This window comes from Clavelina lepadiformis, chromosome 4, assembly GCF_947623445.1.
Source record: "Clavelina lepadiformis chromosome 4, kaClaLepa1.1, whole genome shotgun sequence".
Taxonomy (NCBI): domain Eukaryota; kingdom Metazoa; phylum Chordata; class Ascidiacea; order Aplousobranchia; family Clavelinidae; genus Clavelina; species Clavelina lepadiformis.
In genome coordinates, this window is record NC_135243.1 from 6,437,276 (window position 1) to 6,453,158 (window position 15,883).

The window sequence follows — 15,883 nt, forward strand, 5'->3', positions numbered from 1 at the left end:
AGTGTATTTGTATACAATCCATACGACCATAGGCTTCCAACCGGGTGTACTGGTGACCTCCAAGTAAAGCAAGCTTAGATTTTAATGAGTATACAAAGTTCACCTTTTTGCTTGACTTCTTTACGTTAGCAAGGATTTCATAATGATATTATAGAGGTACGGAGAAAGCTACAGCGAAACAAAAGGTTATTCCAGAGAATAATTTGGGAACTTCTGTAATACGATCATTACATTTAGTTACTATTTTACGCAAGCGGCGCGTTTGTGGTTAAATTGCGGCTAAGTGAATTCGGCGAAGTCCTTTCACAGTTCGCCGCGGAGCGCTCAGGCAAAGTGGCGGCGAAACAGTGGAAACATAGGTTCGCCACATTCCGATTCGCTCTGAATGTTTTAGTTTAGTTGCATAATATGAATAAATAAGATGTAAATTTTAAGCCCAAATGCAACAAAGTTTGTTGCCTAATTTTGTAACATAAACTTGGAACTACGTCACAGAATATGTTCCTGAATAGCATTTCTACAGCCTAGCTTCTTTGCGTCAGCAATACGCTATGTCCTATTTCGACATAGGCCTATCCAAGAAACTTCTGTTTTGCTAGGTTTTTTGCATCTTAATCTTAATCTACTTAATGTTAAGCGGTAAACAACACCACACAACGACCTTCTCAGTCAGGCACCGAACCCTGACTGACCTTCGCACCAAGCATCACAACCAATCACAAAATTTACATTTCAACTAAAAGCGAAGGGCGGTTTTCATTTCCGGGATAAAAAGCGTAAATGACTAAGTGTACGTGACACACAGAACTATTCTTTGTAAAATTTAAAAGACCTTTATAACCAGTTAATACTAGACATTCGAGTGGCGAAACAGTTGTAGCTATTTTCTAGGTCTAGGCTATAAACCAGTGGTTCCCAACCTTTTTTGGTGTCGGGGCCGAATTTCAAACTTCATAGTACGTATGGAGCCGCATGAAAACACTCAAGTAATTTTAACGAAAATTTTAAAGCATGAAATCATGTACCAACGAATAGCAACACTAACAAGAAAAATAACACAAATCAATTTAATGTCCAACTTGGCATTGGCTTTGAGCTTTAACAACTTTGTCAAAGCGAGGCGAAATTGTGGTTTAGGATTCAGGAGGCGGTTTATGATTCACAATAATTAGACAATGGACCATTCACAACAGTATAAAGTAGGCTACAAGGTGTAACTGTAAGATGTAAAATGAAACATTTGTAAACAATTTTGACCTAACCCTATAAATTTTGACCAATTTTTGACTTTTTTTGACAAGTCAAAAAATAATCGCCCTAATTATTACAAATAGATTTTTTATTTTTTGTGGGATTTTCAGGGGTCATTGAGAGCCGCAAGAAAGCTACCTTGGAGCCGCATGCGGCTCTAAGAGCCGCGGTTGGGAACCACTGCTATAAACCAATAACTTTAACGCATATATTTAATTCCCTGTTAATAAACAAACCTTTCGGTTATTTTAGCATTTTCATTTAGAAGAATGTCATGGACCTATAAAATGCTTACGCTTTGAAATCGGTATTTTTCGGTATCGGTAATTTTATGACAGGCACCGTCTTGTAGCAATTATTTACGATATGGTTCTTTTGTCAAAGCGCGCGCATTTAAAACAGTGGAAATATGATTAAGCTCTCACATTTTTGCTTTTTTCTCGACGAGGAATGAGAGAGCTTGAAAAAAAAGGAACCATAGCACTGAAGTATTAAACCCACGTATTCACAAATTGGGCTGTTCCCCGTCGTAATTAAGTAGAGGTTGTGTTTAATGGATTTTGGTGTTGGTCCACAAGCATAAACAAACTAAAGTAACTGATATATTTACAAATTTTCGCGGTGCGATACCGTCGTGCGACGTTAAAACGTCGCTTAAATCAAAACGATATGCGGACCAATACATTTAGTATATTTTGGACAGCACAGATGGTGTTATTTAGGTATTATGACGTCATCAGACGCACATTAGGATAAAAGGTGAAACGTAAGGGTAAAGCGCTTGCAAATATACTGAGTTTTTTCAAATGTTGGTTGGTTGAAATGTGTCAAACCATTTCCATTCAAAACTTGTTACGCGTTTTTAACTTTGATGTTTGCAACTGATAAAAACAAAAACAAAAATTTCGCAGTAACGAACTTGGATGATGAACTTTGATGCAGTAACGAAATATAGTGTCTAGTACAATTTACCTTCCAGTACTGTAAAATACGGAAAATAACGTTTTCCAAAAGGTTTTCATCTGATCAATGAAATGTTTACAATTTTCCAATTATTCATCTCATTGCTAACGCGTGCCAGTCTAGGACCTAATCCCAGTTTCGAAGCAAATGCGAAGGTTTTTTTAAATATCAAAGGTGATCAAGGCAGTGGCCTACTTGAGTGGCAAAACTCGCCACTTAAAATTCACAAACAGAGTTTTGTTCAAAGGGAATTCCCCTTGTTTTGTTCTTCTCATTCATAAAAAATCAACTATGTCTGGGTTCGTCCTATTTCAGACTAAACAATACTTAGAAAACAAAACCTAGCTGACAGACGCACAGATTATATTTAATTCATACCGATGGAAGTGCGATTTAACTTAAAGGCCAAGGTTATAAGTTGAGATTAGTCTGAAAATTCTGGTTTGCAGATTAAATAAAATGTTATGATATTACTTTACTTATATCTCTTTAGGAAGACATAAACTGATACCATCGAATAACGCAGCGTTAAGCTTGTTACAAAACGGCGTTCATGTTTAAAACTGTCAACTAAAACAAAAGCAAACAAAGCACAACTTAGAGCTAAATATAATAGGAATGAAGCACCTATTCTTTGTGGTGAAATTGGTCCTTTATTATTTTTATAGTTTTATATATTTTTACGTTTACACGATCAATAGGCTACTTGTTTCAGTTTCACCTTGGCCTTAGCCTTATCCTCCCCGAGGCATGAAATCAGTCTTTAGTAAAAAAAATCAAATTCATAAAATCAATCCTACCAGTTTTTAATTGTGATACCTTTTATCACTACCATCATCACTACGTGTTGAACCTAAAGTTTATGGAAATCCACTCTACGTTGGCGCTTGACCAGGAAACATCGCTGTTTTAGGGTTTTGGTTTGATGTCAAACTTGCTCAATCTTTGATGACAATGTGTTTTTACCCAGAATGTAGCTCGTGTTGCGGCATGTTGAAAAGACAGTTCCTGGCTCGTGACGGCTGTTAAAGCGGGAATAGCAGAATCAAACATTTTAGCGTGATAATTACGTAAGCAATAGTGCCAGTGGTTTATTTGTAATACCGTGTAATCAAACCAGACAAAACAAACAGAAGAAAAACAGAACAAACAAAAGAAAACAAACCAGACAATAGTTTACAAGAGTTGTATGAATGAGCTTTAACCAAGTAACGCCTGGCGGCGACTTTTTGCGCCGCGGCGGCAAAATTGACAACTCCAAGTAAAGATTTTACAATGTGAGCAACGAGCATCGTCGAATTTGGCAACATTCGTGCATAACCTCCGTTGCAACGATGAGCTTAGACCAGGTCTGAGAATATGGAACAGGACAAAAGAGTATAATTTTGAGATGAGTCTAAAACAGATCTTCTGATAACAGGTATACTTGACATGTTGACATGAGCTGTATACTAAAAAATATGTATTTCCTATTACTAATATTACTCACGTCAGCATTACAGTATAAGGTGAATAGGTTTTTAGAAAGGTGTTTTAGATCCAGATTAGCTTACACACCACGTACTGTCTGACGGTCGCTGCCCGCTGGCGATATCCAATGTTTAGTGAAAATGTTCAAACTGCTCAACTAAAGTGTGGAAACACGGCGGCGATCTGGCCACGGTGTTTTTGCCTCAGTGTGGGAACAAATTGTTACGTCACACACTTTACATTATGATGTATAGGCGGTAGGTGAGGATCTTGATGGCTGAGGACCGGCATCTAAGATCGTCGATTCGCTGAGTTTTCATTGAAAATTAAACATACTTGCAGCTCTTATTGCCAAGTTGAAGGAGTTAAGCATTTTTAGCGGCAACATGGGAAAGTATTTCTACATGAAATTATTGAATAGTTTGAACAATTATGTCAGTTGACATAATATTTATGAAATTGACCAGTTCACCGTAACTAGATCATGCAACGGAACGTTAGTAAAAATAGGCAGTTATATGGTACAAAGGAAAAATGACACGCAAAAAGTTGATATCAGCTAATTAGATCTTAATTACAATTACATTTAAGTTACGGCGTGTAAACAGGGATGTGACGTAAATATTATTCTCCAGCTAAACGTTTACGCGTTGTCATTTTCTTCGTGGCTGTAGCTTGTATTAGCCAGCGACAACATAAGCATGATTTTTTTCTCTTGCGGCGAATTTGACGCAAGCCCGGTGGTTTCTGAGGCATTATGCTCCACAGGAACTTCTCGTGATTTCTGTAGTAAGCAAACTATGAGCATTGCGTCACGTTCTTTCTCATGGTTTGAGAAAAAGGAGCGAATATAAAACCTGCTTGCTGCCTCGAAGAATATGTCTGTTGTACGAAACCGTCGTCCTAAGCAGAGTAGCAGTTCAAGTTTGTCATAGCATTAGGTTTTGCTAATTTCTTTGCTGAATGTTTTACATTAAACTAGTTTGAGAAAGCAGATGAGCAACGTGAAAATGTAAATTATTGTGCATAAAATGTAAATGTAAAATAAATTAATTATTTTTAGATTTTAGCGTTCTTGGTTACTACTTCAGTTAATTAAGGAATCCCCGCCTGTTTCCGGTATTTCATAGCGATGGTGAGAGTAAACAGTTAAAAAGTCGAAGGTTCCCACGTAGTCACGGTATACTTTGTGGAAATTATGTTGAAGTATCAGCTAAGTGGCGTATGACTTATTAAAAGCAGTTTCCTGTGGCTTGCAATGTCGTCGATCAAGTCTTGCAATACAGTAATTACTAAAACTGGACATTAAGAACACGGTAGATAGTATATGAATCACAATTAGAATTCCAGTAGAATGTACACTGCACAGTATATAGAAAATAAAACGTACGTTATAGGAATGAGATTAACAGCGATATTGTCAGAACACTGTAACGCTATGCTGTTACGTGCAACGGCATTTCGCTGAGCTAAATTCCAAAAATAAGAAATATAACCGTTCTGTTTAGCTTCGGAAGTTATGCAGCAAGATAAATGTATATAAATATATAAATGTACAGTATAAACAACTTTTCAGTGCGTACGGAAATTGTCAGTTGTTTCTGTAGTAACATCAAGCATGCGGTTACAAGTTTATAGGCTTAATCGTCAAGTGATTTTTTCATTCCCTGCAACATCTGGGCTTTATAAGCCTGTTGTTATTTACCAAGTCAACATTTGCGCGATATCCCGCCGGATTACGTGTTTGCGGTACGCTTAACGGCTCTGCTCTGTTGTGGTCACAAGGTGATGGTCATCTGTAAATGTAACGCAGATACAAGTCGTCGTAAAGTCGTCCTCGTCAGTTGTAGGTCGTCGGTCTTTGCGTCGCGGCGGCGAAATTTAGTCGTTAACGAATAGGTGAGTCTCTTTTTGTAGTCACAAACCAGCATACACAGTTTTTGCCTCAGTGTGGGAACAAATTGTTACGTCACACACTTTATATTTTATAAAATGATGTATAGGCGGTAGGTGAGGATCTTGATAGCTGAGGACCGGCATCTGAGGTCGTCGATTCGTTGAGTTTTCAAGGAAAATTAAACATACTTGCAGTTCTTATTGCTAAGTTAAAGGAATTAAATATTTGTAGCGGCAATATGTGAAAGTATTCCTACATGAAGTTATTGAATTGTTTAAACAATTACATCAATTATATTTACGTAATATTTATGAAAGTGACTAGTTCACCGTAACTCTATATAGATCACGCAACAGAATATTAAAAAAGATAGGCGGTTATAAGGCACAAAGGTAAATGGCACGCAAAAAAGTTGATATCAGCTAATAAGATTTTAATTGCAGTTACATTTAGGGTTATTGTAAACACAGTTGCACCAAATACTGTATATGATTTCTTTCTCTCGCGACCAGCGGCGAATTTGCCGCAAGCCCGGTGGTGTCTGAGGTATCTTCATGTTGACTTCGTTATCTTTGTCATAAGTACTAGTCACGTGTGTTTCTCATGGTGTGAGAGAAAGGAGTCAATACAAAAGCTGCTTGCTGTCTTGCAGAATATGTCTGTTGTACGAAACCGTTGTCCTAAGCAGAGTAGCAGTTCGAGTTTGACATTAAAAATAAGAATTTTGCTGAAAGTTTTGCATAAAAAGTTTGGGAAAAAGTGCTGGTAAAACGTTTGAAAAAGTCGAGGATGCCTTGATAGCCTTGGTATATAAATAAGGTATAAAAATCAGCCAAGTCACTAAATCAATGCTTATATTTTCGGACAAGTTAGCACGTATACCGTGATATTTTTATGAGAAATGTCGCCCTGGTGTGTTTGTAAGATAAATAGGCGATTTGGCAGACACGGCTACACGCGTCTGAAATGGTAGTAATAGATTGTGATGAACTATCGAATTGTGTGAATGTTTGCCGGTTCACGAAATTAAACCCGAGAAAAGTTGAGCTTTGAATAATAAGACGGTAAGTGCTTTGTCCTGGCAAATTATGCCGCCAGAAACGACAGACATAATTTTGCCGTTTAGCCAACAGACGCCTTGTGAGTTTAAGGGAAATACCCCGTTTTCCACAGTAAAAATACAGGTCTTACGTGGTTGAAAGAAAGTTAGTGCAACACTTCTCCAGCAAGCAAAGAAAGTCAGTGACAGCCATCCATGAAAAGGGCGGCGCATTAAAGATATTCATTATCAATGTAGCCATTACAATTGTATACAATATATTTTAGATACAGGTGTATGGCGTATTTAAGGTTTTTATGAAAACAGGTTCGTAGATTAGATGTTACTATTCGACCTATGATATATTTTATTCGATAAACTTGTACGTTATTGTTAAATATTCAGTCGCCTTATCACACAGTAATAAACTGTTGTTTTCACTTTTAAAATTGCGACATCTGGCAATAGTGGAATTGCAGTGGAATTTAAAAACACATGAGAAGTTAAAGCAATGAAAATCGCAGTATGATTCACACAAGCAACCACATTTGTTGCATTTATACGTCATCAGTACATTGGACAACCGCTAGTGACTTTGTTACAGGTTATGACCAGGTTTATTGTCGAAATCTTTTTTTCTAAATTTTGGCGAAACCTGTAAAACATAGAAATTAACATCTGCACAATGATCACGTGTACTTCTGTGCTGATATGTTACGCACGCTTGTGATAACGTTAGTTTACCTTTAAATAATGCGTATGAACGACGCAGTGCCAGTGAGTTAAGTTAAGTTCTCTCGCGGAAAATGGCGATTACGACGCGCAGCTAATCTTCGGTGAACTTTATACTGAAACCTTTTGAATAAGTCACCCGGCGCGTGTATAGTCCCTTACACTTATAATGAGAATATATAGATGACGTTTTCCAAACTCGAAAGGTTATGAGATATGTTTTCTCATTGTATAGCGCTAGGTTGAGGCTTGGTTTTAACTTTTTTAACTTTAAATGCATGGTTGCTATCACAAGCAAAGAAGTAATTTCTTGATTGCAAGCGTAACACCTTATATGGAAGTAGTATGCAATAGCATATTCGAATGTTACTTCCCTATCAACAGGTTTTTAAAAGGGAAAAATATGGAAGCACTTGTATATATGAGAATAGATAAGTAACAGAAATTTTTACAGAAATTGGATTTGTTCTTAAGTTTATTTTTTGTAACTTTTAAAGATTCATCAATGATCAAGTTTTATGTAATTCTGACTACATTTCTTGCCCACACAACAGAAAACTTGCTATAATAGCACAAAAGAAAACTTTTCACTTTATTTCAAATTGATTTTGGATCAATTTTTCAAGTCAACAAAGTACGCAAAGATGTCACGTGGCAAACCTCTGCAGATGAGGTTGCTCCAGGTTTATGACGAACGTGCGGATAACGTCAGCTATGTCGTCAAGAAATACCAAGTTGAAGATGGGAGCATCACTTTCTTTAAGAAACCTCGGGCTTGGGACGACAGAGATGCAAGATTCATTCCAAATGGATCGCGACGAATTTTCGAAAACATCAACAACGTCATATATGACGTCATTGAATGTTACACTGACGGAAAAATCGTAACCATAAAGACTCCGAAGGCGTTTGAAGACAATTTTTCTCAAGCTAATCAGCAAGCATGAGTGTGCAGATAGAGCACACATTAAGAATTTTAAAGCTACAAGAAATTGCACTGAAAACTTTATGAACTTTTCCAACGGAGTAAATGCAATATGTATTGAAGTGCAGCTGTGCATATCTTAATATGCATCTGACTACATGACGATTTTTAAGTGCAACTATTGACATACAGCTGCATGAAAACAATCACAAGTTTTTAGGTCATGCTTTAACTTTATAACAAACAAGAAATCTTTAATCATTTTAACTTAGATTATATGTATACATTTGACCATGATGTCTTCATAATTATTTATTGAACGCTTTTTAAATGCCAGGTTTTGTTTACTAAATTGTTGATTGGTTCTTTATATACAAATACTGAAAACAGTTTTTGTGTGTGTATACTCGTATTTTAAACAATAATTTTTTTACGATTTGTCACAGCAACAGTGAAAACATTCCCAAAAGTTCAAACATTTTCCTTATTGAATTGTGCCTTTGGTGAAATTATTAGCTAAAACCTGTAGCTGACTTATACACTGTATAATATGTTTCAAGTTGCAAAACCTTTATTGTTTTTCGTCAGGTTGCTTAATGTTTATGTTGTGGTATTTACGATCGCTGTAAAAAACGAATAAATAATTTTCTCGTTTTTTGGTTTTAGCGGATCTTCGTTTCAAACCAGCTAAAAATCTAAGCAGCATTCTAGTTTCAGGGATTTAGCTGGCTGTAAATATGATAGCTGACCGAGAATAAAAGCTGTCTGTTCAAAAGATATACTATACACGCGGCAAAATTTGATGATGGAGTTAACTTATAAAACAGCGAAAAAATTAAGCGGTATAAAATGTCTGTTGTGCTTTAACATAAATTTGACTATACCTGTGTCATGCCAAATCTCTTCTGGGCTTGGCGTAAAAATGTCGCTTGAGTCCAAAAATATCAAACTTAACAGTGTATGATTGTTAAACTTTTGTAAAAAAGTTTTCATTTCGAATTTTACATTGCACATGCTTACTGAAGAAACGAAGTTTCTCTTCAGTGTATTTGTATACAATCCATACGACCATAGGCTTCCAACCGGGTGTACTGGTGACCTCCAAGTAAAGCAAGCTTAGATTTTAATGAGTATACAAAGTTCACCTTTTTGCTTGACTTCTTTACGTTAGCAAGGATTTCATAATGATATTATAGAGGTACGGAGAAAGCTACAGCGAAACAAAAGGTTATTCCAGAGAATAATTTGGGAACTTCTGTAATACGATCATTACATTTAGTTACTATTTTACGCAAGCGGCGCGTTTGTGGTTAAATTGCGGCTAAGTGAATTCGGCGAAGTCCATTCACAGTTCGCCGCGGAGTGCTCAGGCAAAGTGGCGGCGAAACAGTGGAAACATAGGTTCGCCACATCCCGATTCGCTCTGAATGTTTTAGTTTAGTTGCATAATATGAATAAATAAGATGTAAATTTTAAGCCCAAATGCAACAAAGTTTGTTGCCTAATTTTGTAACATAAACTTGGAACTACGTCACAGAATATGTTCCTGAATAGCATTTCTACAGCCTAGCTTCTTTGCGTCAGCAATACGCTATGTCCTATTTCGACATAGGCCTATCCAAGAAACTTCTGTTTTGCTAGGTTTTTTGCATCTTAATCTTAATCTACTTAATGTTAAGCGGTAAACAACACCACACAACGACCTTCTCAGTCAGGCACCGAACCCTGACTGACCTTCGCACCAAGCATCACACAACCAATCACAAAAATTACATTTCAACTAAAAGCGAAGGGCGGTTTTCATTTCCGGGATAAAAGGCGTAAATGACTAAGTGTACGTGACACACAGAACTATTCTTTGTAAAATTTAAAAAACCTTTATAACCAGTTAATACTAGACATTCGAGTGGCGAAACAATTGTAGCTATTTTCTAGGTCTAGGCTATAAACCAGTGGTTCCCAACCTTTTTTGGTGTCGGGGCCGAATTTCAAACTTCATAGTACGTATGGAGCCGCATGAAAACACTCAAGTAATTTTAACGAAAATTTTAAAGCATGAAATCATGTACCAACGAATAGCAACACTAACAAGAAAAATAACACAAATCAATTTAATGTCCAACTTGGCATTGGCTTTGAGCTTTAACAACTTTGTCAAAGCGAGGCGAAATTGTGGTTTAGGATTCAGGAGGCGGTTTATGATTCACAATAATTAGACAATGGACCATTCATAACAGTATAAAGCAGGCTACAAGGTGTAACTGTAAGATGTAAAATGAAACATTTGTAAACAATTTTGACCTAACCCTATAAATTTTGACCAATTTTTGACTTTTTTTGACAAGTCAAAAAATAATCGCCCTAATTATTACAAATAGATTTTTTATTTTTTTGTGGGATTTTCAGGGGTCATTGAGAGCCGCAAGAAAGCTACTTTGGAGCCGCATGCGGCTCTAAGAGCCGCGGTTGGGAACCACTGCTATAAACCAATAACTTTAACGCATATATTTAATTCCCTGTTAATAAACAAACCTTTCGGTTATTTTAGCATTTTCATTTAGAAGAATGTCATGGACCTATAAAATGCTTACGCTTTGAAATCGGTATTTTTCGGTATCGGTAATTTTATGACAGGCACCGTCTTGTACTCTTGTAGCAATTATTTACGATATGGTTCTTTTGTCAAAGCGCGCGCATTTAAAACAGTGGAAATATGATTAAGCTCTCACATTTTTGCTTTTTTCCCGACGAGGAATGAGAGAGCTTGAAAAAAAAGGAACCATAGCACTGAAGTATTAAACCCACGTATTCACAAATTTAGTTATTATTAGAGTCTATTAGACACTGCGTAAAGCGTATTGTGTTACGCAACTCTTTGTGACACTGACAGCACAACTATTGTGTAAGCTATGTCTACACTGATAATTTAAAGCCAAATTTGGGCTTTAATTTTTAACTTTAAATAAAAAATTCATACTGTTTTATATAATGTAGATTAGAAACTGCCTGTTGTATAATGTATACTAGCAACGCCTTATAAGGAGACACTGTTTAATTTTGATTGCTTTATAAAGTTGCTGGCTTGCGCTGGCATATATGTTAGAGTGTTGCAACACATTACGTAATTGTATGCGTCACGAAAAACGTCTCGTGCTTCAAAAGGTTCATTTCGTACAAAGTTCATTTCATTTCTTCATCACAGAGATAGAACGAAGTCTACGCATTGAGACCGGAAGACATAGATCACAAAAGATGCATTTTTGTGAGTCGTTTGCTTACTTTGAAAATGTTGTTTGCGATGGAAGGATGGTTAATACGACAAGGGACCCGCCTGGTCAAAGAAGTGTTTATATTTTACCAGGTAAAATGGCTCACTCATAGTTACTACTGATAGCCACTCACTGATGGTTACACCACCTCGGCCACAGCGAATTGGAGTTTATGTGAGAAATTGTAAAATAAGCAACGGTTTTAATATTTTTTCAGGCGAGCCACAGCGGGAAACTTACAGACTTGCAACCTTCAAAAACTTTCCGAGCAACGTTCAAGTCGATGTACGAAAGTTGGCTTCAAACGGGTTTTACTTTACTGGTTACAAAGATCGAGTGAAGTGTTTCAGGTCAACCTTAAACCCTACGGTTTTCTTAATTGAAGTAGATATGCTGAAACAAACTGCAATTTATTAAACTTTGCCCTTTTATACTTACAGCTGTGGCCAGTGCGTTGAAGAGTGGAAATATGAAGATGATCCTACGTCACAGAGATGGCATAAAACTAATTGTGACTTCATATTGGGAAGAGATGACACAAACGTTTCAATCGGTAAGTGAACACTGTAGGCTTAATAAACTGGCAACATTACAGCAGACTATATAGTTCAAAGAATATCATTTATTAAACTTACCCGCATTTTCGTATGATAAGCCCAATCCTACTGAATTCATAACCTGCTGTAACTCATAAAATACTCTTAAGCATGCAATCGAAGCAACTCGGATTAGAGACATACTGTAATTATATTATAAAGAGCATGCATTCTACAGTATTCATGGTAAAAATATCAGTCAGAAGTATTAAAGCTTCTATCTATTGCAGATTCCTTGTATGGTCGCATTGGAATTACATCAGTCGCCGGTAATACAGAGGTCACATGTTCCACTGGAAATACCCACGTGCAAGAAAGACAAGCATTACGTCATACATTACTTGGGGAAAACATGAACCATGAGTTTACTTTGCATGCTTCGTCATCATCAAACATCACGTCGGCTTCATCACAACAATCAGCTGCAATTTCCTCAGACTCCACATCGACATCTTATGCTATTTCTACAAGTCGGGCCAACGAAGCCGACCATAGAAATTCTATAACATTACAAAGAAAAAGAAATTTGTTTCCTTGCTTAAATCCGGTGAATCCCCACATGAGGAGCGAGGAATCTCGTGTTCAGACATTCCTGGATCACTCCTCATCGTGGCCTGCTCATAGGATTCGGGCAACTCCAAGACAAATTGCAAAAGCTGGAATGTATTACTTGGGTAAGTGAATATGGTTAAATTTTAAATAAACGGCAAAAATTAGCAAGCAAATATGTTTATGATTGCGAATTCCATCATTCAGGTGTAAGAGATCGAGTGAAGTGTTGGTATTGCAACGGAGGATTACAAAATTGGGAAAAAGATGACGATCCATGGGAAGATCACGCAAAATGGTTTCCAACGTCAGTAAAATTAAACTTGTTTTTGTTGGCATCAGAGCTCGTTAATCAACCAAATTTTTTAATACATATTGACTGGAGTAATTTTTTAGATGCGAATTTCTTCTGCAACAAAAAGGCGTTAACTTTGTCCACCAAATTGCATCGCGTTTTCCAAATTTAAGGAGACCAAAAATAATTGGACATCCAGCAAATATTGCGTCACTCCGAGCGGTCGAGTCCGGGTCAAGGTTTATAAAATATAAGAAATATAAAATATAAAACAAGTTAATTGCAATACTCATTACTTGCAAAGTTTACTATTTATATAAATATACTTTCTTAATTTCTTATTAGAACTCCTCGAAATCAATTAGCCTCCAACTTAACTCCACGAATCCTTGATCCAAGAGAAGAAGGAAGATTGAGGATGCGAAGAATTAATGAGGAGATGTCTTCATCAGAGTTGGTGAAACAAGCACAATTGATGGGGTTTGAAGACAGAGTGATCAGAGAAGCTTTAAAGAAGTATGGATTATACCGTTATACAATCTATACCATTATGATATACAAAAAATGATAATGCATAGGGCAATTAATAAGTTATTTTTATTTATATCACTTTAGAAAATATGAAACCGCAGACGAAACTTTTCTCAATTTTGAAACTTTGTTGGAAGGACTTCTGGGAGAGTTAAATGATCAACATCATATACAATCGTTACCTAGCTCATCCATTACTCCTGCAACATCCGCCAGCAGTCTAACGACCACATCCGGACTTCGAGAGATCCGTCGTTTGGAGCAAGAGAGGTTGTGCAAGAAGTGTGGCAAGGAACAAGCGAGCGTTGTGCTCATTCCCTGCGGACATATTGCTTGTTGTGTTGCTTGTGCTGAAAATCTCGAAACTTGTCCTATTTGTCGTTCAAGTGTTCGTGAGAAATTTCGATCTTTTATGGTCTGAATTTTTTCAAAGTATCAAACATTTATTTGTTTCAACAACGTACATTGGTCAAAATTTGCAGGCTTTCTGTTTCTCCGACTGACAAAAAATTAAAAAATTAATTAATCATGATAATTTGGCTGATTTTACGGCGCCAAAACTATTGTCACTGCAGTACATGTCGCAAGTATTTACTGTTAATTTGAACAACCCTTGTCACTGCTTTCAGCGTTTTTAGTGTTTGTTTACGTTGAATGTAGATAATTAATTTTGTTGTGGTGTTGTGTTTCAAAATTCGACATATTTTGTAAAGCGTCTGGTACATGTGCTTTATATTTTATTTATGTTTTATATTTATTTCACATATATTTAAACAGTATCTATAACTCGATTCAACTTTTAATTTTCATAGAAATATATTCTGCCTCATAGTGATGGACTGTTGATTTTACTTGAAAAAGTAGACTTTAGAGTTTTATTAAGCTCCGATAATAATTCGCTTTCCCTTCCTCGTTCCTTAGATATCTTTCCATAGCAAAAGTGATCTGCCATTACTTCTGGTTTGCAAGAATTTTGTCTAAATATTCCTTCTTTCTGTCTTCCATTGTCCGACACGCTGGGCGTCGGCGCGATAAAACTATTCTTTCTGTGGCTCGTCGGGAGATAGAATCATCTCATGTGCTTCACTCGAAGCTTTCTTTGCCTCGTGCAAATAAAGCCCGACCAATAAAATTAAAAAATCTATTTGTACGGGCCGCATGCATGCACTACAGTCATGCGCAACAGGCTGTCAAGGTTGTATCTCTGTAACAAACTTTATAAAATGGGAATGTTATAGTATAAGATCTAAAACTATAGTGTGTGCTTGTCGCCCGTTTCGCTTTGTGAGTGAGTACATTACACATGACGTCCGGTTACACATGCATTAACCACAGCAATGATGACATTGCAATGGTGGATGACTCATGAGCTATAGAAGCACGGGGTCGTCGTATCTATTATAAATATGCCACAATGACGTTGACACTTAACATTTAAGATAAAAGCTTCAACCACCAACTGCGAAAATGATCATGAAAGCCTAAGCGGTAGCTACATCGAACAACTTTCTGGAATTCAGGCACAAAAGATTTTTAGCGCTATTAAGCCACATTGAGCAACATAATTATGTTAAATAACCGAAGACGTGGGCCTACTTGACATATTTGCCTTCGTAAAACCTTTACCATGGCTACGAGTTTGACAACAATATGCTAAGTGCAACGTTTTAAGGTAAACTTTTCACTGCAGTTCATTCAGTCATCATTCCACAGTTTTGTCTATCCAGTTGGCTAAAATTCGCTTAGCTTCATTTGGTTGATTGATTTCATTGGATATCTTGGAGTTTCCACAGATAACTAGAAACTGCACTTGGTTTTAATTTCAATTCTTGCTACGTGTGACAGGCTGAGATGACAAACAAACATGCTATTTGATGATGTAAATTTATATATACAACTATTTATACACAGGGTGTAATGAAGGGTTATTAGACCATCTATATACGCAGGAGGCCTACAACCAAATATCGATTAGCTTCTCCTTGAGTGTTCAAATAACTTAAACCTGAACTGTCCAACATTCATATAAAGGTGTGAGATATGACCGTATGTTGTTGTTTGAACTTACATCAGGCAGCTTCATAAAGTGCTTGTGACAAAATCATGTTTACAACATCAACATTGCAAACGTAACGTAAATCCTACTGTAAATGCTTTACTTTCAATACACATATTGTTAGATTAAAATTGTGAACATACTGTAAATCTTGGACATGGATACATTGAAAACTAAAAAACAACTCACCAACTCCCAATGGAAAACCGCTGACCTCGAAAAGCACATAACAAACAAAAGTAGACGAAAATTAGGCAATTGTCGGGCTAATGACAAGCTTATAACAATAAGGAATTATTGCTAATTACGA

At 36.6% G+C, this 15,883-nt stretch overlaps 1 protein-coding gene across 1 annotated transcript; it reads left to right on the top strand.

Moving 5' to 3' along the window:
* The first annotated feature begins 11,462 nt into the window (after positions 1-11,462).
* On the top strand, positions 11,463-14,654 carry LOC143453101 (baculoviral IAP repeat-containing protein 7-like). The gene is made up of 8 exons (XM_076954249.1): positions 11,463-11,638; positions 11,764-11,896; positions 11,987-12,099; positions 12,373-12,816; positions 12,899-12,998; positions 13,088-13,225; positions 13,332-13,502; positions 13,602-14,654. The coding sequence occupies exons 1-8, from the start codon at positions 11,530-11,532 to the stop codon at positions 13,936-13,938; spliced, it is 1,545 nt and encodes a 514-aa protein (XP_076810364.1). The 5' UTR covers positions 11,463-11,529; the 3' UTR covers positions 13,939-14,654.
* The last annotated feature ends 1,229 nt before the right edge of the window (positions 14,655-15,883 follow it).

Excerpts from the sequence above, each read along its gene's own strand:
- LOC143453101 (XM_076954249.1), top strand. The coding sequence starts at position 11,530 with ATGCATTTTTGTGAGTCGTTTGCTTACTTTGAAAATGTTGTTTGCGAT. Across the intron at positions 11,639-11,763 it reads AAGTGTTTATATTTTACCAG|GCGAGCCACAGCGGGAAACT; the intron begins GTAAAATGGCTC and ends ATATTTTTTCAG. Across the intron at positions 12,100-12,372 it reads TGACACAAACGTTTCAATCG|ATTCCTTGTATGGTCGCATT; the intron begins GTAAGTGAACAC and ends TATCTATTGCAG.